Source organism: Dicentrarchus labrax, unplaced genomic scaffold, assembly GCF_905237075.1.
Source record: "Dicentrarchus labrax unplaced genomic scaffold, dlabrax2021, whole genome shotgun sequence".
Taxonomy (NCBI): domain Eukaryota; kingdom Metazoa; phylum Chordata; class Actinopteri; family Moronidae; genus Dicentrarchus; species Dicentrarchus labrax.
Genome location: NW_026136707.1, coordinates 3040069 through 3061608, shown reverse-complemented (window position 1 = coordinate 3061608; position 21540 = coordinate 3040069). Strand labels below are relative to the sequence as shown.

The 21540-nt window shown below is 38.5% G+C and overlaps 2 protein-coding genes across 2 annotated transcripts; both read left to right on the top strand.

Annotated features, from left to right (window-relative positions):
- Positions 1-5179: 5179 nt before the first annotated feature.
- On the top strand, positions 5180-12440 carry tmem106ba (transmembrane protein 106Ba). Its single transcript, XM_051407651.1, has 8 exons — positions 5180-5308; positions 7004-7214; positions 7723-7786; positions 7935-8094; positions 8727-8867; positions 9286-9335; positions 9423-9476; positions 10904-12440. The coding sequence occupies exons 2-8, from the start codon at positions 7016-7018 to the stop codon at positions 11022-11024; spliced, it is 789 nt and encodes a 262-aa protein (XP_051263611.1). The 5' UTR covers positions 5180-5308; positions 7004-7015; the 3' UTR covers positions 11025-12440.
- Positions 12441-17519: 5079 nt separating this feature from the next.
- seraf (Schwann cell-specific EGF-like repeat autocrine factor) lies at positions 17520-21512 on the top strand. The gene is made up of 5 exons (XM_051407653.1): positions 17520-17870; positions 18663-18758; positions 19574-19678; positions 20746-20841; positions 21197-21512. Exons 1-5 carry the CDS (start codon positions 17651-17653, stop codon positions 21307-21309), a joined length of 630 nt encoding a protein of 209 aa, XP_051263613.1. The 5' UTR covers positions 17520-17650; the 3' UTR covers positions 21310-21512.
- The last annotated feature ends 28 nt before the right edge of the window (positions 21513-21540 follow it).

Sequence of the window (21540 nt, the reverse complement as noted above, 5' to 3'; positions counted from 1 at the left end):
ACATGTGCAAACAGACGGTGTGCTTGTATTCGATGCCATCGTGAAATGTAATAGAAAACAAGCTGTCAAATTCCTCAAAACTCAAAAACTGGAACCATTCTTATCACAATTTCTGCTGAAATATCATTCACTCAACAACAAACATCATCCATTTGCAAATTGGGGATTTTCAATTTGTTCTACATTATTTAGAAGAATCAAACATCACGTACAGTTGCATGGCTGATTTTTATATCCTTTTCTCAATGCTTGCTTCTTCTTCCTGCTGCATAAAATGTCTGTTGAGTCCTGTGTAAAATAAATCCTCCTACTGCTGGGTCAGACCATGATGAATCCCGGGTAAATTTTGTTCAATATGCTATTTTTCCACGCTGTAGTTTTTTTTATGTGGTCTCTGTTGGGGTGCGTATCATTCCTACAGAGAATCCATTTCAAAATGGAAAGATTTTCTGTTGAGTAATCCCACTTTATGATAATTACTGGGATGATTCAACTGTTTATTTGAACCCAGACAAACACACAGGATGAATCAAATTCACGTCGTCCCTTCTGACCCATGCACAATGATTCTTATCTATTATTTTTATTTGAGATTATTATTATATGGGATCGGGGAATTATTCTAACTAGTTTCACCCCAATTATTAATAAGCAGTTAATAAGTGCAAGTGAATTTCACTTAAGGGGTTGTTAATATTGTGTTAAACGACTCAGTCACTGTTTATTTTCACTGTCAGCACTCAATCCATCAGCTTATTCCTGGGACTGATAGGTGTACACTTCTCAGTGATGCTCAGTAATTTCCCATTAAATCAAACAGACTTGGCATTATACGCTATCACATGTGTGCTCGTGCCTAATAACTCTAGTGGCAAAGCTCTAAATGGCCATAATATACCACAATCTCTATAGGAGGGAAACAGTGGCAGAAAGCTTTCAGTTTTCAAATCCAGTGAGTCACCACTCCAAGGAATCATTCCTCTTTTTTTTTTTTAGGTTAAGAACAAGTTGACACCACACATCAAATACTACAAACTCAGAATATCCTCCACTTCACCTCTGCAATATGGAGTTTTACACATTCCCTCTGAAGCCCTGCTTCTGGTTTGAAGTGCTGACACCTGAAGTAGGCTGACGTGTCCTCACCACTCACTCCCTCTTATCGGGGACACACAGGCGGCTTCCTCACACAGCGGACTGGACCAGTACTGCCACTTTTAACCTGCCTCCTCCGACTAGTGCTGAGGTGTTTTCATATGCCTCACGGTGATTCAAAATGAATTAGTACTCCCTGTGTACTACACGACTGTATTGGTACTGCGAGTTGCAGTGACAGGAGAGGATTTCTGAGATTAGGGAGGACAGACTATCCGCAACCCATTTGCCCATTGGCAAGCAATAAGCTAATAACAAGCATGTTGACAGCACATTTTCTTCTTTGGTTAGATTGTTCGGCATGTGGTGGTATCAAATCTCCTCGCCATGATGCCTCGCTTTGCTTGAGAGAGAGAGAAAGAGAGTGTGTGGTTTGTTTGAGATACAAACTAACTGCAGGAAATAATTGCAACAGAACACACAAGACTCTTTAAGGTAAGGAATATTGGCACCTAGAAGCCAGGAGTCCCCCCATGCTTGGAAAGCACAGTATAAGAAAATGACAGAAAAGCACAGCCTGCAATGATTCTCAATTTCATCTAGCTCTTAACTGGAATGAACACTAGAGAAAGTGGGAGTGCAATTTATCTTGCTTGGCTTAAACGTCATGGAATGGAAATCTAAATTTTAAAAATCTCTAACCTGGTGGGATGAAATATTTCCTAAACCAGCAAACTTTTCCCACAATGGTTCAGATTAGAGGAAACATAACTGTGGAGATGGCCCCCTTTAGTTGCACAGTGGCTGGTTTCCTGCCAAAGTGCCTCGTAAGTTGACAAACTCACCACCACCTACTGGTGCATAGCTGTTGGTAATTTCCAGTTAATGATAGAAGAGGAAGTATTCTGATCCCAAACTCTCATATCAGCAGCAGCAGATCTGCATATAAAGCTTTTCTGAGGATACATATTCCGGTCCTCTAAGTTCAACAACCAGTTAATGTTGTTTCTTGCTGGACAATCAAAATTTATGATAGGGAAACTCCGGGGAATACGCAATCTAGATGGTTCAGAAAATATATAAAAAATACTGTGAATGCACATCATTAAAAACATATTTTCTCTAAAGAAGCAAATCCGTATTTAAGGGGATATTCAGAGCCACTGTTGATGCTGATTTCTGTCATTTAGCACTGGCATTAGGACAAACTCGTTGACAACGCCAAGTAGGTCATTGTTAAAGCCAACCTGTGTCAAATAGCATTTGCTATTTATTTTTAGCACATTTTTAATGTGACTACCAGATGGGTTCTGCACAGAGCACTGCACAATGACTCAGGAGTGTCACTGAGTTACAATCACAGGAAAGTGGACGAAAACTGAAAATCTGTATTGTCCTAAATCACTAAATATAACCACCTGGTACCCAGAATGAGTACCAATTAATATCTGCAAATATTAACTTGACCCGGGTCAGTTTTTAGCACAATTGGTGCAAAGCATTACAGGTTATTATGTCCACTAGCTATTTTCTAAGTGAGCCTTTTCCTTCAGCTTGCCGGGGTCATGCATTATTCATAGTGGTTTCTCTGAAATCGGAGAGCTTAAACACATTAAATCAAATCTATTATCACTATAATTTGATGTTTGCTCACAAGCATTAACGACCATGTTGTTGTTGACCAGAGGATTCACCGTCACAGTGCTGCTGAGTCATACATTCACATGTGACAGCACACTGCCATCATCTGGTTGAAAGTACATCTAAACATTTTCCAGGAACCAGCTGCAATCTTGCAAGTTGTTTGAGGAAATAGTTTTTTAAAGAAAGACTGTATTCTGGATATAAAGTGAGCTTTAATTTTAGGCCTCTGTAGTTTTATTTAGGTTCTTTTTTTTAAATCATTTATGGTAAAATCAATAAACTTTCAACATTTAGTGAGTGATGTTATTCATTTGCAGTACTCTTTTAGTAGTGTGTGTAGTTCAACTGATCAAATAATCCTCAATAAGATGTTTAATGTTCCTTTAAAAACAGTAAATAGGGATTAATGTGAGAAAGATACACTGGTCACATAATAAATATAAATAAAACATAAAATAACATACTCACTGTTGTTCTCAAACAGTAAAAAATGTCAATATGAAACGTTCACTACACATACATAGTAAATATTATGCGAGTGAAACTATAATCTGGGTGTTTCAATCCATTATCAAACCTCAACACTCCTTTTGTACAGGGATTTATGTTATTTATATTAAGTGTACACTGGTATTTATGGCAGTTTTATCCACTAAAAAAGATTTGTGTAAATTGTTGTTAATAACTATTAAATTGGTTATAAATGATCCTGGCCATTTAAATTAAAGCACAAAAACGCCAACTCTGACTGACTTCCAGTGTCCGTGCTCTCGCCATCTAGTTCTCAATCTTTTGGGATGCAGGTTCCACTGAGATACTTCTGTTCTTAGTAGCCTAATTGAATAATGTGGTAAATTCTATCTCATTAAGACTGAGACAATGGTGACGGTTGTGGCGAAATTTGCTCTCGCCGGGAACTTTGACATTTTCTGTCAGCTGACAAGATTTTCCAGGAACTGCCTTCATCCAGTCTGGTTCACCGTATGTGCGACAAAGTTTTCCAAGCACTGGAACAGGATGCCTCTTAGTCTGAGGATGAGGCTTATTTTGGACTCTGATCAAACAGTATACTAAATATCTTGTTTATGATCTGATCAAAACTCTTGTTACAGGTATAATTTAATTTGTTAACTCATTGAATTTAGATCAGCATCTAAATTTGATTTGATTACAAAAGTAAATATTCTTATCTTGGTAATAAAGCTGTGTTTTCTGTTTATTTAAGTTATTAGTGATGTATTTTACCATTGATGCTGATGAAAAAATATTCAGTAATAACCATATAGGCACATGATTGTACAACACTCCTTACAGCAGGTCAATAGGCCCCTGATACATATTTTCTGTGCTCAATAGGATCATAAGATGTCATAGGATTCATTTTACAGTGACATTACCGGACAATGGCTTTTTAAATCTATGTTCATCTACAGTATTAGAGATCCAGTGTGTAAGATTTAGGGGATCTACTGGCAGAAATTATATATAATATCCATAAGTATGTTTTCAGTGGTGTATAATCACCTTAAAATAATAATAATTGTGTTTTTGTTACCTCAGAAGGAGCCATTTTTATGTACAGTGTAAAGTAAATTGTATTTACTCAAACACTAAGGTATAACATTTTATATTATTATTTTTATATTAGCCTCACTGTGATGAGCTATGATATTAAAATGCTACATAAATGATAATACATCAGTAATAACCTAGTAATATAACACTGCTATATACTTAAATAATACTCTAAATGAGGTAATTCTCCTTAAATAAAGTAATTTTACTTTTGATAGGCTACATTTGTACATAATTTTTAATGTTTCAAAGTGCTTTTTAACTTTTACTTGAAAGCAGGACTTTTATTGTGGTATTTGTATTGATTTATGTCCACCACTGGTATTTCTATGGTAATTATAGTTAGGTGGGTAGCCAAATATATCGTCGGTAAGTGATAATGCCCGACTTAGGTGTCCATTATCAGGAATAATGGATGACGTGAATATCTACTTTTCTTTCTTCTACTAAAATATGTATAATATGTTTGTTCATACCATTTTGCCAAAAGTTAGTAGAAAATTGGTCACAAAAAAAGAAAGTATGAGTAAGTTCAGAGGGGTTTGTGTGTTACAGCCTCTGAAGGACTACACTGTAGTGTAGAGACACATTAATGGGATATTTAACTTTAAGTTCTTTGCAGCGCATTCATTTAGAACGGTAAACAGACGGTTGGAACTACTTAGTAGGTGTCCTACATCAGGTACTAATGGACACCCAGCAGCCAATCAGAATCGAGTATTCACCCAGAACATTCTATAATAGATACATGTAACGTTCCAACGGCCGCTGCAGCTGTTGCGTTACATACAGTGAATTAAAACGGCCACCCGCGTTTATTTACGGTCTGCACGGTGGAAACCGATACACGCGACCTAGCGTGGAGTCTGTCCAATGAGGAGGCGGAGGGGGCGTGGCGGTCGGCTGCCCTCCTCACTGGTGTGCGCGAACCACAACAAACGGCGACGACGCGACGACGAATGGCACGAGCGTCCGAATAAAAACACAGAACCAGGTAAGACGTCGGCCGAACATGTAAGCTAGCCGACCGCGTGTGGAACGTTCGACGGTTCCGATGACGTACGGGTGCGGAGCGTTCTACAGAGCGACCGTTAATTTGTGCGATTAAACGTCAGAATTACATGACGACATGGAACGCAGTTTTTTTTATTTATGATTATTTCGTGTTTAACTGACAATGTACAGGTCAAATATGGCGTTTGTCGGTGACATTAAAGGCGTTATAACCGTTTTCCTCCGGTCGGTACGTTGTGTTCCCGGCTGAGGGACAACGGCTCAGCAGTATGGCGGCCTGGGCCGTGTTGATAATGTATGTTAGACACACATTAGACATCCAGGACGTCTCTGAGCAACAGCCTGCGGGTTGTTTGTGGCATCTCATTGTGTTAAAGGTGTTTGTCACCCCCTCAGTTGGCTATGCTTACTCTATGTAACGTCAGCTGTGACTATTCTCACCAGCATTTAGACCTACTCCACAACAATGGTGGAAAGTAACTCAGTATACTTACTCAAGTATTTCCAGTTGCTGCTAACGTTACTTTATACCTCTAAGTTACTCCCACTGCATTTATCTGACGTTATTATTTTGCAGACTAGACTTTTATGTACAAAACATGATGAATTTATAAAACATGACAACAAATGCATCATGTTTTATAAGTTAATCATGCTATGTTTTGTGCCTAAAATATATTAAACATCTCAAATGTATGTAAAATAGTTTAAATCAGCTACACATCGACAGTAAAATGCTAAGTACACATGAATGCATCAGTAATAATAATCAAATATATATAGTAATATAGTAAAGCACTCACAGGGAGAATTTTTTAAGCAGTACGAGTACTTTTACTTTACTTTTTGCTGATATTTGTACTAAAATAACATTTTCAATAGAGGACTTTTATCTGTAGTATTTGCAGTGTGTTTCTACATAGTAAAATACTTACTATACTGTCCTTACTAGTCAGTACTTAAAGTATCAAAAGTTAAAGTACTCATAGTGATGACTGGCTCTGGTCAGGGTCGTATTATTATATAACTGGCTGATTATTACTGGTGCATTAACGTGTAAGGCAAATTTTTACTATGCAATTAGTTGATTGTAATGAAACAATTTATTTCTTTTAATATACCCCAGATGAATATCGGCATACGTACGGGTCTCTTAAAACCTTGTGGTTACTAAAGAATTAAGCATATTTATTATACTTTACAGTATTCGCTGATGACCAACAGCTCATTCCCCATAAAAAGATAATCAGTTTTGTAATCAGTTAAGGCCTTAATGACCAAGAAGTTGCCTAATTGACTAGTCAGCTGCCCTAGAGAAGTCTTACTGTATCATTTCAAAAGAATTATATTAAAGCTGTGATCATTTTAGAAGGATACTACACAAGTATTAAGCTGTAAATCTCTATATTAGAGAGCACGTTGGAAATTAAATACAGGTGATAATATTAAGAAGGTCACAGTCTTACAGAATAATTTAGTGTATTAAGTTTTACAAGAGGCTTTTCATCATGGACGGTGCAGCAGTCGAGCAGTTTGTTCTCCCGGGGGAAATGTTTCCTGGAATGCGTCCAGGTCTAGTTTCACATTCAAGCGGTTGTGTGGCATGTGGTTAGTCAGCACATACAGCTGCAGTTCCTCTCTCTCCTCATGCTATTGTTTGTGTTGTGTGTTGTAGACAGCTGCAGATATGGGCAAGTCTCAGTCACACTTGGCCAAGCACAAAGACGAGAGTCAGGAAGCGCTGACGGCGAACGGCGAGTACAGAGACGGTCAAACGGGGGAAGATGGAAAGAATGGCGACGTATCTCAGTTCCCCTACGTGGAGTTCACCGGACGGGACAGCGTCACGTGCCCTACGTGTCAGGGCACCGGCAGAATCCCACGAGGTAAAACTTTATAGATTATTCAAATAACCATTAATCGGTATACATTTTAAATCTAGAGATGTAGCAAATATATAATAACATACAAGAAAAAAACAGACTAAATTAATAGGCCATTTTGTTTGCTAACTTCGCCTGAATATTTCAAGTTTTCATTAAATATTGATGCTCTTAAATTCTCGCAGTTTGCCTAACAGAATGGGAAACAGTTGCTATGTTTTAAAGCTCTCTGTTCTTCCTGCTGCTGTACCAGTTAAACAAACCCCTAATCTGGTTAAGATTGCCATCTAGTTACAGCCAAGAAACTGATTCATCAATGCATAAAACTATACTTTTTTGATGGGTAAGAATGAACCAATCATCCATAAAACTGAGTATACTTCTAATTTCTAAAGTCAACTTTGAGATATTCTCCTCAGGAGTTGTACCATAGTGTCATTACAAATCTTACAACATATTCCTTTCTCAACAGTAAAATGACATTTCCTTTTTCTTTGAATTATTCAAACAGGCCAAGAGAACCAGCTCGTGGCTCTGATTCCATACAGCGACCAAAGGCTCAGGCCAAGCAGGACGTAAGTCTGCATTGAGTGCACTTTTTTTTAAAGATTAACTGAGTTAGCTGTCTGCATGATGAAACTCAGTGAACACACAGAAACATGTTAGACTTTGAAGTCATCAGCTGGTTTCAGGGGGTCTCACTTCTCTTTTTTTTTCCTGCAGAAAGCTGTATGTCACGATATCAGTGGTACTTTGCCTGCTGCTGTCTGGCCTCGCCGTTTTCTTCCTATTCCCTCGCTCTATTGATGTCTCCTACGTGGGAGTGAAGTCTGCCTACGTCTCCTACGACCTGGACAAACGAATCGTCTATCTCAACATTACAGTAAGATTGTGTAGCCACTCACTTAATACCTACCATGGAGAAGAATTTAATCATTTGGGCTTGTGCTTTTTTTTTTTTTTTTTTATGACAAAGACTTAAAAGCGGCTATAATCAATATTTATTATTAACAATGGATCACATGACCACTTGTATGTGAAAGGGGTCCATTGTAGTGATGAATACACTTAGCTCTTTAGTGTCTCTCAGCTCATTGTGTTCGCTTTCTGGCCCGCAGCCTTTCTGTTTTGGTTCATTCACAGCTCTTGTCAGTAGTGTTTGCAGCTGCAGCAGAGAGCTATTGTCAGCAAAAAAGCTCAGTACAGTACCGGTTAAACACCAAATGGTAATAGACTTAAAAACAGAGTGAATACTGGACTTAAATCAGCCAGGGGCTGCTTGATATATGTCTGCTGGATGTGTAAATAGGCAGTCGTTTGCTAACGCCATGTTCGCCATATCAACTTAAAATGTGATAATAGGTCAGTGTTGTGTGTTTACAGCTTGTATCCACTGCCTCCAAGTGGCCAAAAACTCTGTTTCTGCAGGTTTAAAATGCTAAAAATGTGTACATTTCCTTAAAAGTCACACACTGTATTTCCAGAATCTCACACCTTTTATGTTCTTCCATCCAGAGCACTCTGAACATCACCAATAATAACTACTACACCGTATCTGTGACCAACATCACAGCCCAAGTGCAGTTCTCCAAGACGGTGATAGGCAAGGCCAAGTTCAACAACAGCTCGGTGATCATACCGCTGGATGAACGGCAGGTGGGTTGAAATACATTTCACCGTACACCCAAATGACTCTGCATAGTTACAGATTCATGGCTGGTAAGAAAGTTAATTCAGTGACTGTAGATACTGAAAATCCACAGCCTACTACAACAGCTCATTGTTACACCCACAGTCACGATACCAAGGAAACCTCATCCAGCTTAAATCACAGAGATCCGGACTTCAAACAAATCTTTTAAGCACCATTAAAGCCTCATTGTCTTTAAGTCTTGTGACATTACAAATCTTACGACCTTCTTACGACTTACGACTGTAACACCACTTGCCACTGATTAAACAGGATTGAGGATAAAACTGTAAAAACATACATTCATTGTGTTATAATTAGCATAAATATAGTGTATAATGTTGTTTTGCTCCTTAAATGCTTCATAAACGATGTCTATTTCAGATCGACTACACAGTCCCCACCACCATTGCCGATGAGATGAGTTATATGTTGTAAGTATCTTAGCTAGAAGTCATAAAAATGTTCACTGTTCACACTTTTATCATTTTAAAAATCATTAAATCCTTCTTCTCTTACAGTGACTACTGCACCTTGCCAACCATTAAAGTCCACAACATAGTGGTCATGATGCAGTAAGTGTGGCTCAATATTCAGTATTTTTAATGTATTTATTTACATCCTGCAGTCTCTCTCTCTCTCTCTCTCTCTCTCTCTCTCTCTCTCTCCACACCCACACATACTGACGAGCTGCCCAGAAACAACACGGCCTTCTGCCGCTCAGACCAACAGCGGATACGCAGGCCTTTTGGGTGCCTTGCTCATTTACATGTCAATGCTGACTTTCAAACAGACTGTAAATATAGCCGAACATCTCTCCGAGGCAGAAATGATCTTTATTAGATGACTTCTTATTCTTTTGTGGTCAAAGCCAAAACAGCAGCTTTCCAGCCAAGAAACATCAGACTGAATCCCAGTGAAAATGGAGGCAGCTAATATTATAAAGGCTCTTCTTGCATTTCAGTGATTTTACATCTAAGAACATAATACCCCAAGGGACATTTGTGAGTGTTAGTTTGATGCATTTAACGATAGAAGACAGACGGGGCGCCCAGATGGCTCACCTGGTAGATCCATGTGCGGGGGCTGGGTCCTTGCTGCAGGGGCCACAGGTCCCCGTCCCCCCCCCCGCAATCTCTCTACTGGTTCCTGTCTGTTTTCAGCTGTCCTATCTAATAAAAGGGAAAAAGCCCCCCCAAAAAACAACAGAAGACTAAAACACCCAAATGTGGCAAACAGCTGTATCAGGAACACGGAAAACGACGACAATGACATAAATAGAATTGAAAAAATGGCATTAACAATTAGTAGTTAAATAATTATTTATCTTTAGAGTTACTTATCATTTCACCACCACTGACTGCAAGTGACTGCGTTTCTTCCAGATTGGGTCAAGAATCTATGGAAGGGCACTTACTGTATATCTATTGATTATTCTATGGGTAAACTAGCTGTACTAACAATAAGGTAAAGATATTCTGGCTGCAATATAATTAGTGTGGGAATGATGATTTTTGCTTCACAGATTAAAATCATGATGATTTGAAATCTGTAGAATCTTTTCGGGTCCGTAGCAAACAAACATGTTTCCTTACATCTGAAAAGGCCGAGGGAATCTCTGCAGCACTACAGTCCTTCATTATAATGCTGTCTGACTCACATTTTACCTTTATCAAAGAATTACAGCTACTGCCGTTTTCATATTTGATCATATTTTGATTAATTGTGCAGCTTTTAAACCAAAAACCTGCTGATGTTTCAAGATGATGAATGTTCTGGTCATGAATTCCTATTAAATAACTATTAACTCTTTTAGATATTTATTCACAGTCGCCATCTGTGGTTCTTTGGATCTTCTCATTTAGATTCAAGTCAACCAAGAAGTTAGATCAATATTTATAATCTGCTGAATCACCCACATTTTCCACACCAGTGCAGGATTTAGAGCTGACTCACCTTGTTGTCTGACGTACAGTAGATGACTCTGTGGTTATTTTTCCAGGGTGACGGTGACGACGTCGTACTTCGGCCACGCGGAGCAGGTCTCCCAGGAGATGTACCAGTATGTGGACTGTGGGGGGAACACCACCTCCTTGCATGGGCACGTTCAGGTCTACCAATAAGGCAAGCACAAGAGCCCAGGCGTCACATACTGCTGTGACTTCCAAGTAGGAAATCTCAGCGATAACGGAATAACGGACGAGGACATAACTTTTCTTAAATTAGTCACATGGCTCATCCATTTCTAAAAAGTCCCAACCACTTCTTTGTTTTCCTTTTCTCCAAGTGTGACGTTTAGAAGAGCTATTGTGGTTGTTTGAGCTCTGTAGTCATTTCTCACCCTGGTGCCAACAGAATAGATGGATATAATTTCATATTCACATTTATTAGTAGGCATTCCCATCACGTTTACACAGTCACTCCTCAACAATTAAATTACTGGAAGCAGTAGTTTCAGTTATAAAGCACTTTACCCTGATCATTATCTACAGATATTGATAATAATGTTGTATAAGTGCAACGGCTGCCCGCCCCGACTGCTCCATACCATCGTTAACGACAAATACAGCAACTGAAGGGACAAGAAGAGTTTTCTGACACAATAAAAAAACCACTGAGCTGTTCCTCACCACTTCCTTACGCCCTCTTTTTCATTCCTTCCTACAGCCAGTCTCTCTCTTTCTGTTTCATAAAAACATGATTCTTGATATTGTATCGTGCAATATAGACGACGTATTATCTTATGTCATTTGTTTGTTTTTTTGTTTGTTCTTTAGGTCTTTAATTTCAGCTTATTCATCTAAGTGATTTAAAAGCACATGTGACTACTGTGAAGACTCGTACATGATACAAGTTAGTTACAAAAACAGCTTTGTAAAAAAAAAAAGGGATATTTTTAATTTCATAGTAAAAATTTGGGAGCTTTACAGTGGGCTTTAAAAATACAGGAATGTGTAAATGTAAAATATGTCCTTCTTGGCTTGCTTCAGTACTTGTTATATCAAGAATAACTGCTGGTGTGGGAGCAACTTTCCTTCCTTTTTTTTGCGGTTGTCCTATTTTTGTGGGCTGCGGTGTCATTCACAATAATGTGTTTGCTATTTTAATCCCCTCTGCTGCTCTGTAACTTGTCTCATGAGCTGACTGCTATTCCTTGAGTTTATAATTTTTAACATTTTTATGACTTCCTTTGTTACATCATGGTATCATTTTGGATTGGATTGATTATTAAGTGAATATTCATACTACAGACAGATCATGTAATGTACCGAAGGACTTCACATAACGCAGAAATACCCGAAATGTGAATTATTTGAATTATGGTTTATTTTGTGATTCCACAGGTCAGATTAAATACTAATATACATTTATTATTTTCTGACAGTTAATAAAATGTATACGCAGATATCATAAGAAAACCTCCAGATCCAATCCTTCTTGATACGTGATGATAAAACAGTGTAGATGTGAATCTGTTACCGACAGTTTTTGTGTTTTTCATGCATGTAGCTGAAAATAAAATCATGACTCATTTTCAATTTCTTGTGTTCACTTGTTATATTCTCTGTACACACTAGGTGGTGTCAACTGGTCTGAAACTATAGTATCACCTCGCCTCTGCTGAAGAGCCCCAAACTGTCATTTCACTGCCATTAATTACATTATTTATTATTTATGAGATTATTAAAGTGACACACCACCACTGCGCTGATATTAGACACAAATCAACCTGCAGAATTCTGTCTGAACACCACGACAGGTTTGTCAGGAGTGTTTCCCACAATTTGTACAAAAGTGAAACACACAAGAAACTATATTAATTAAACTTTTGTTTACAACAATGGTTCTCAAACTTTTTCTGGCCTGCCCTCCTTTGAAAAGTTTACACCCCACAAGTTTTACTAAACATTATCAACAGTAAGGGAACCAAAACTATAATAAAAAAAGGGTCAGAGTTGAATTTTTGTAAAATAAAAGTCACGATAGCATCAACAAACTTGTTTATTTTCTCTGCATAAATCGTATTAATTCAGCTTTGTTCAAATACATATTTTTGTCATCCTTGCCCCACCTGCAGTGGCTCTATGCCCCACCGTTGTCTGCCCCACTGTTTGATAACCACTGGTTGATTAATTAGGGTGGGTAACCAATTCTAACATTTGCATGTGTTCACTGTAACTTCATTATCAATTAAACTCCTGATTATTTTCTGAGTTAAATGTTGAATCATTAAAACATTAATCTATGATGTAAGGAAACAGCCCCAAAAAAGGTCTATTACAGTTTCCCAGACCCAAAATAAACATCTTCAAATGTCTTATTTTGTCCGACGAACATCATATTTTCACATTTGTGTCCAAACCAGTGAATTTTTATCAAAGTAGTTGCAGATTAGTCTTCTGTCTATTAATCGACTGATTGTTTGCTCTATTATTGTCTTCAATCTATTGTCATCCACAGCTAAATGTATTCAGAATTATGATAGGGAGGCCAGTAGTAGTAGTGACACCACCTAGTATGTACAGTAGTAGGCCAACAAACAAACAACCCTACTGACAATCTTTCTGTTCTGTTCAGTAGAAATCTGTGTGTCTGAGCGTGTAACGTCATAAATGCCAGAAAACAAAAATCCAGTTGAAGAAATCGGATAAATATGATCTGATGATTCACGGCAATCTGGTCATTAAATTCTGACCTTTATTATGCAGGAATTTTCATCTTGAAGGGGAAGTTTAAAAGACAAAAGGTAGGTGGGTAGAACATGACAACATGGCCAGTTACTGTCCAGATGGGCGGCTCTGGACCAGACTGAGAGCCCAACAACAACCACTAGAGGGTCCACCGTTACCTGAGGCCTATGTAGGGTACATTAAGCACCCACAAAGAAACAAATACCTCCTAAATAAAGCTTTATCTGTTTGATATTTACTTTATTTATTATTTTACATGTTAATAATATGCAGATTATAACTTTATATTTGTGCTCTTGTTTCAATAGACTGTATGTCAGTGTGTTACAGACTCTCCTCCCTGGAGCTACAGTGGAAGCACAGGATGTCTCCAGTGTATCGCGGTATGTTCACATCTGTTGCACTCATTTAAACACCACTTCACTTCCTCTCTGAGATCCAGGTCAGTGGTTTGGACCAGAGCTTCACTAAACACACACACACACACACACACACACACACAGTAAGCACTATCAGTTTTCCCTTTGTCTAAGCTTAGACTATAAGCTGACAGTATATTCATTTTCTTTGCAAAATACATTTTTCATTGAGATCCCAGCCAGTAAATCAGTGGGCGAACAATGTCTTATCAAGGGTGTAATGGTGTGTGTGTTTGCAGCAGATAATGCAGAAAGTAGTGCAACTGTTAGGAATATTAAGTCTGGATATTTTGATATTTTTGCTTAATAATTGTTACAGTAATCCTACATATTTAATATATTTAATGTTCAACTACAAAATAAATATTATGCCTCAGTACAGGTCTTACCCAGTTTAAGAGATCATTGCCCCAACATGTTTGTTTATTGTATAGAAACTGTCAGCTGAACTCATTAATACATTCATTTTACTCTAATATTTCAGTATTAGTCTTAATAAGTTCCAGCTTTTGTCATATATATATATATATGTGTGTGTGTGTGTGTGTGTGTTGTGTGTGTGTGTGTGTGTATAATCCTATCTGGCAGGCTTTACTATCACCTCTGTCATTTTCTTCATCACTTACACTGATGCTTTGTGTTCCACTACAAACTTGGAGATTACGCTTCACCATTGCTAATAATAACACGGTCAAGTAAATGTATCTGTTATCTGTTATATGTTATCACTGTGTAAATAAGCTACAGCTTCACTCCCCAGTCTAAAGTTCACTGTTTGATTTAAACTGATACCAGACTCAGAAATGTTTAACAAACTAGTCCCTAATATGTGTTGGTCAGTAACTCATTACTAGTAATAATATTACTTTACCCAGTAACTAGTGGTGTAATAGTAATACTTTTCAGTAATAATATTACAGTTAACACTCCAAAAAATATTTTTTGTTATCGTAGAGGAAACTAGTTTGGAAGATAGAAATATTACTTTGATTTTAACAAACAAAACTGGATTTCGATCTGCAATTTTTTGGGAAAATTAATACAACAAGTAGTGTAACTAATTACTTTTGGCAGTGAGTAAGGAGTAAAGTAATACTACATTTGAAAAGACTAATAAGTGATAAATTACTTTTTTTTTTAGTAACAAGCCCAACACTGATCCTGAATCAGTCACAAATGGTCTGATTTTGTAGCTGCTTAGTGATAACTGATGACTTTAAAGTTACAGGATGGTCCGTCTGACTACTTTGCAAACTGGCCGTCAGCATACAGAACTTTTAATCTAACGCACAAACATTTCTGTCTGTCGCTGGTTTACTTATAATAAGAGAAAACACAGTGCAATGCACCTTCAATGGCATCTCAGTGTTAGACTGAGACTGCTCTGGCTCTGGTTTGAATCAGTTTAATGGATTCTCAACAATCGAAATGTAGAATTTAAGTGTTGTTACAAGGTTGTGCTGTATTCAATCTCTTTTTCTGGGGGCACATGGTTGAAAAATATATTTCAAAGGGGCGCTACATTATTAAAAAGATCTTTGAGAACACGCATAGAGTTGAAGGCTACTGTATCAGTGGAAAAATAGCAAAATTTACATTTTTTGGGCAGAAATAAATGATGGAAAAAGCTGGTTTCACTGTGGAGGCCACAGCCACGTGTGATTTGGTTGTGTTATTGCAATCACAGCAGACCTTCCACTCAGCCCATAGCTCATATAGACCCAGCACCCTTCCTCTCACCAGGTAAAAGGAAATGGCTTTTCCACGTGTGTTCAACATGAACTTATCCTAAAACAGGGTCCTGCTTTCTGAGAGTAATAAGTTGGCTCCACGCTGAGGCTTTCTTCTGCCTGTTAACGCTCCACCGGCTGTGGACTCACTACAGTATGTCTGCTGGAGCTGAAGAACATCACGACTCTTGATGAGCTCAATGGTTTGAAGGGAACAGGCTCAGAGCCTAATCGAGTGTCTGATCAACCAGTTTTGGTTGATCTTTGGAGATTTCTGCCATCGTTCCAGTACACGAGCAGTGAATTCAGTTTAGTTAATAAATTATATTTAAAGGTAATGTAGCAATGTGTCTTTGTTTCTCTGGATAATCAACAGGACATCGATCGTTTTTATGGTTTTGTCTGTGGAGGAAACTGGGCATTGTTACTGTTTAATGTTTCACCTGTTGTATTTAAAAGAGAACAGAAATCGATTATAAATCAGTGTAAAAATGTGTCTTGTTTGTTTTAGAAATTTGGGTAAACAGACCCAATAAAACAACGTTTGAGTCCCATCCCAATGTACACGAGACACAACAACATAGGGCGTAACTACCCATTCTTTGGGTACCTAAAAGTTCCCATCTGTCCCCAGCAATAAACAGTAGAAAATATGTTACATGTCCTTCTTTTGAGCTTTTTATTGTCAATTTATTTCCTTTTGTTAAGTTAAACATGACATTCGTTCAGTGTTGCCAACTTGGTTACTTTTCAGATTCTCTTAGGAACTTTATTTCTAAAAAAGCCACCAGCTACTACTGGAAGTGTGTTTAAAGTGTTTAAAGTCAGTAAACAGTAAGAAACCACAACAAAACCAAGTGGAGGGACAGCCACTATGTTTTTCATAAACATCATACATCATACAAACGTAACCCAATTTGACCAGAACACTGATGTTGGTTTGTTGTTTGTCTATCGGGTTTATTATTCTTTGCAACATTAATGCACTTTACTCTGATTTTATCTTTCCATGTTGCACATATCATTAAATGTCTCACTGCTAACTTCCAGATTCCCCTGCACTCCCCCGTACAGCTCTACAGTTTTATTCTTTTTATTGTCTCTTTTTTTTTATTATCAATTATATTATTCTATGTTTAATTGTTTTGCACCAACTTACCAAGTCAAATTCCTTATTCTATACCCAGATTCTGATTCTGACAAGAAAGGAATTTGCCTTTATAAACTGATGCATAACAATAAACACAGAAAAATATGAATAAAGATAAAAATAGAGAAAATAAAGGAGAAAATATCCACAAATATATAAAAAAGAGACAATGTGTACATTAAATGCCTTACTTAAATACATTTATGAAGAGCAATACAGTTTGCAGGAATGTGCCAGTTAGCAGTTTATGATTAATGTGTGTGTAACTGTTAGAATTAGTTTGAATGGATGTATAAAGAGAAGCTTTTATTATTATGAAATGAGTTAAATACTAAAGTCAATGTTACCTTTATGCTCCGAGAAGAGTTCTTCCTTCTCTTCCAGCAGCCATCAGACAGTTGACCTCAGGTGTTACTAATGAGACTAATGATTAAGGCTACACTAAACGGAACGGAGCCTCAGTTAGTGTCTCTGTTAACACCTGTGTAGTGTTTCATGTACAAATGGCTCAAACTAATGTTTATGTATCTTTGGACACTTTTAAAAACTTACCACAGTCTGAATCAGCCCCCCCCAGCACAGACACTCTCCCCGCCCCTCCTGCTCCCCCCTCCCGGTTGTAGTTTCCCTGTGCGCCACAGCGGGGGCGACGTGGAGAGGTCTCGGTGCTGGTTGGGCACTTTCTCCTCCATCTCCGTCCACCGTCCGTCTGTCCCTTCCTTCCTCTCCTCCTGTTGAGAGACAGAACAGCAACCGAACATGGTGGTCGCGGGTCTCGGTTCCCCGGTGCTGCTGGCCTCGTTGCTGGCTCTGGTCGGGGTCTGCTCGGCGCGCTCGGACGCGCCTCGGGGAGTCGCGGTCGGGTTCGTTTTCGACCCCAAAGCGAAGTGCGACCCGCCGTGCGAACACGGAGGAGTCTGCATCCGCAACAACACATGCTTCTGCTCCAGGGGCTACGAGGGAGAGACCTGCCAGTATGGTGATGTTACACAAGTTTTTTAAATTTAAATTTCATTTTAAATGCGTTTAAAGATGTGTTTAGTTGTATAGTTTTATTTTGCTGTCAGAAGAATATTCGCTCAGTTTAATTGACATTTCTCCTCCTGCAGAAGAACCAATGCTTAACGCTCATCCTATTAACATATTTAACTGGATTGAACTACTGTAAGAAACAACAGATTATTATCATTTTAGGAAAGTTAGTTATGTTTCTTTTGTTTTTATGAGGAAATCTGTGTCTGCTTCACAATGAGTGCCACACTGTACTGTGTAATACTTTAAATTATGATCAATGGCTCAAATTAACTCAATAAATAGTCCCATATATTAAAACTGCATATAGGCAGAATTATGTGCTTCTGACTGGGGTCCAACAGGACATCAACACTTATAAAAAGCACTAAATAAAACAGTAACAAACGATGATATGTAGACAGGAGGAACACATTGATTAACAAAGTCAGGGGCAGCTGTGAGACAAAAAGTAGGATGAGGGTTAAAGAGATTTGCACTTAAATGCCTTTACCTGTAAGACAAACAACCACATAAACAAAAATAAATGCTTGCTTTTCCCTTTAATGCAGCTTTAATGTAACATACATCAGTTTAATGCAAAGCCCTACTCTGAAGGGGTCAAACATGTTTATTTTAAGACATAAAATGACATAAAAATGACTTGTTTTGCTTCTAATTGTTACAATATCCAAGATTAATACTCTTAAAACAACCAGATTGCTAACTAGTAATGTCAAAATCTTGTGTGTGAATGCAGCCAACTGTTACCCCAAATGTAAGAACGGAGGAGCGTGTCTTCGCCCTGGAAAATGCAGATGCCGTCCAGGATACGGAGGACGATATTGTCACAAAGGTAAGCAGGTTCGATTCCAGAGAAAGAAACCAGTCTTTATGCATCTATTCTGAATCCATCCTGTAGTAACTGTGTGTGTATATCCGGTGTTTTCTTTCTTTCATGTGCTACAGTACAACTGTATCCACACATTCCAACACACAGCTGTCCCTCTTGCTACCAGACAGGCACCAGATTCCTTTTAACCACCAGTCGGAAAGTAGAGCAGCTACATTTGCAGCTGTAGTTTAGTATGCGCGCAGTAAAAATGTGTCCAGTGGCTCAACCTCAATGTGCTGCTGTTGTAAATGAGCCCTAAAAGTTAGATCGTCAGTATGAGGGCTGCCGTGAGGGGTGAGGAAACTGAGGTCATGTCCTCAGTAAGGTTTATGTGATATTATATAAAGAGTAAATATCTATAAAAGTGTTTGTCCACCAGCATTTAGACCACTGTTTCTTAAACTGGCGGTCCGGCGTCCACAAGAGGTCGCAAGACAATTCACAGGGACCAGAAAAAAAGAAAAAAAATACAAATATTGTTTATTTTATTGCACATTTTTATGAATCCTCCACTTTTTTGTAGAGAATTACTGGATACTTTTATCTCATCAAGCTTCTAAAAATGAAATTCAAACATAGAAACTGCTGGTAGACATATGTGAGGGAGGGTCAGGGAGGCCAAAAGGTTGGGAAGCATTTTACAGGGGGAGAATTAGGACTCATGACCAAGTTTTATATATATATATATATATATTTCTAAAATCAGCTGAAAACACTTGAGGAAAGGTAAATGTATCCCTGCTGATGGGCGTGATCTGCGTCTTGTCTTTTGGCAGTGACGTGTGACGGCGGATGTTGGAACGGAGGAGATTGCATCGCTGTCAACGGAGTGGCCAAGTGCATCTGCCCCTCAAGCTGGACCGGCTCAAAATGCCAAGAGGGTCTGTTTACAGCCGCATCTAATTACCCCTTTAACACCCCAGGTCAAAGCCACCAAATGGAGCCGGTCTGTCGGCCGGAGCTATTCATCAACAGCAACTTAATGAAACATTTAAAATGCTTCTCCAGCTTTCCAAGTCGTTGTCATGATGAATTCATCTAACTTGGTGGTTGCGATTGGTTGAGATAAAGATGTTAGATGTTCTGATCTTCTAAATTCAACGTATCCACACTATTGTTGATGAGCAGTCTGGCTTTATTTACCACCCAAGATCACGTCGTTACTTTTCACCAACTAAGATTTTAAAGAATAATTGGACATTTTACTTGTCCAGAGTTAAATTAAAAAGCTCGTTAACACTCATGTCTGTACACTAACTGTGTACCTACAGCTGGCAGCCGCTTAGCTTATCATAAAGAATTTAAACATAATGCTGTGCAGCAACACTCACATCTGTTTAAAGTCTCTGGAAGCACAGATGCATTTACCAGATGTGTCTTTAGGTAGTGATATACAAAACGAATGCAGTACATTAACCCTCTGTTAGCCTTCCAATGTGCACAGAGCCGCACATTCAAACCCAAGCCGATATCCACCGATACACACACACAACAATTTACAGGAAACTCCAATTAACACGTTATATCTTGTTTGTTTAAATTAGATATAAAGCCATAAAGGTTAGCTTAGCATAAAAGCTGAAAACGAGGTGAAACATCTAACCTGGACAAAAAATGGTCCAAACATTTAACGCCTTGTCAAACCACAACTTATCGTCTTTATACTTCTGTTTCTGTACAGATTAAACAAACAAACATGTTAATTAGTTATGATCTTTAGGTGCTGGTAGGTGGATTTATGTTTCTGAGTTAAGCCAATCTAGCTGTAACCTCATATGTAGCGTGCACATATAAACGGGGTATTGATCCTCTCACCAAACATATTTCCCAAAATGTCAACTATCCCTTTAACTCATCCAGATGTCGTTGTTTCTGCCTCTAGAGCAGCACAGCAAATGTGCAGCTAAAGATCTGCTGAGAATGTCTTTCTACGGTTTGTTTTGTGCAGCAATCTGTCCTCAAGGCTGCAGGAACGGGGGAATCTGCGTGGCTCCAGGAATCTGCAGCTGTCCGGAGGGATGGCTGGGTGGTGCCTGCCATACCGGTGAGTTCAAACTGGTCCCAAAGACCAAACTCTTTCACACGCATCGAGGCCTTTTACAAGTTCTTTTGTCTCTTTCCTTCCTCTCTTGTTCATTCAGACGTTGTTCTCTTATGGTTGTTGTGAATTCCCTGGATCCCTGTAACAGCCGAGGATGAAATAAATCGCGTGGATGTGTCCGCTAATGTTTTCGGCTCAGTGTTTTTCCAGATGTGACACAACCCAGACATGGAAGCACTTTTAGTGGCGTTAGGATTTACAATCACATTCATTTACTTGTTTCTCAGGTTTATTTATTTTATTGTTTTTACACATGATTAAACACATTTGTTCTTGTCTTTTGTCTCTCGGCTGTTAGCTGTGTGCAGTAAGCCCTGCCTGAATGGAGGGAAGTGTATTTCTCCAGACAAATGCCGCTGTCGCCCCCCTTTCTCCGGCCCTCAGTGCGAGGAGAGGAAAAAGTCCCACTAGTGTGACCCTGCCTGGGTCAAAGGTCAATGAGGCCCAATAAGGGACTTTATGCTATTGAGGATACTTTGTTTTAGCTGAAACTTTTTTATTATATATGTAATTCTTTTTAAGAAACATTGAACCTGTTTAATGTTTGACTGTATGAACATGCTATGTACTGTACTGTATTTGGTGTCACTAAATGAATAAAAGAGTGAACTGCATGTATCATGAAAGCTCATTTAAAACAAA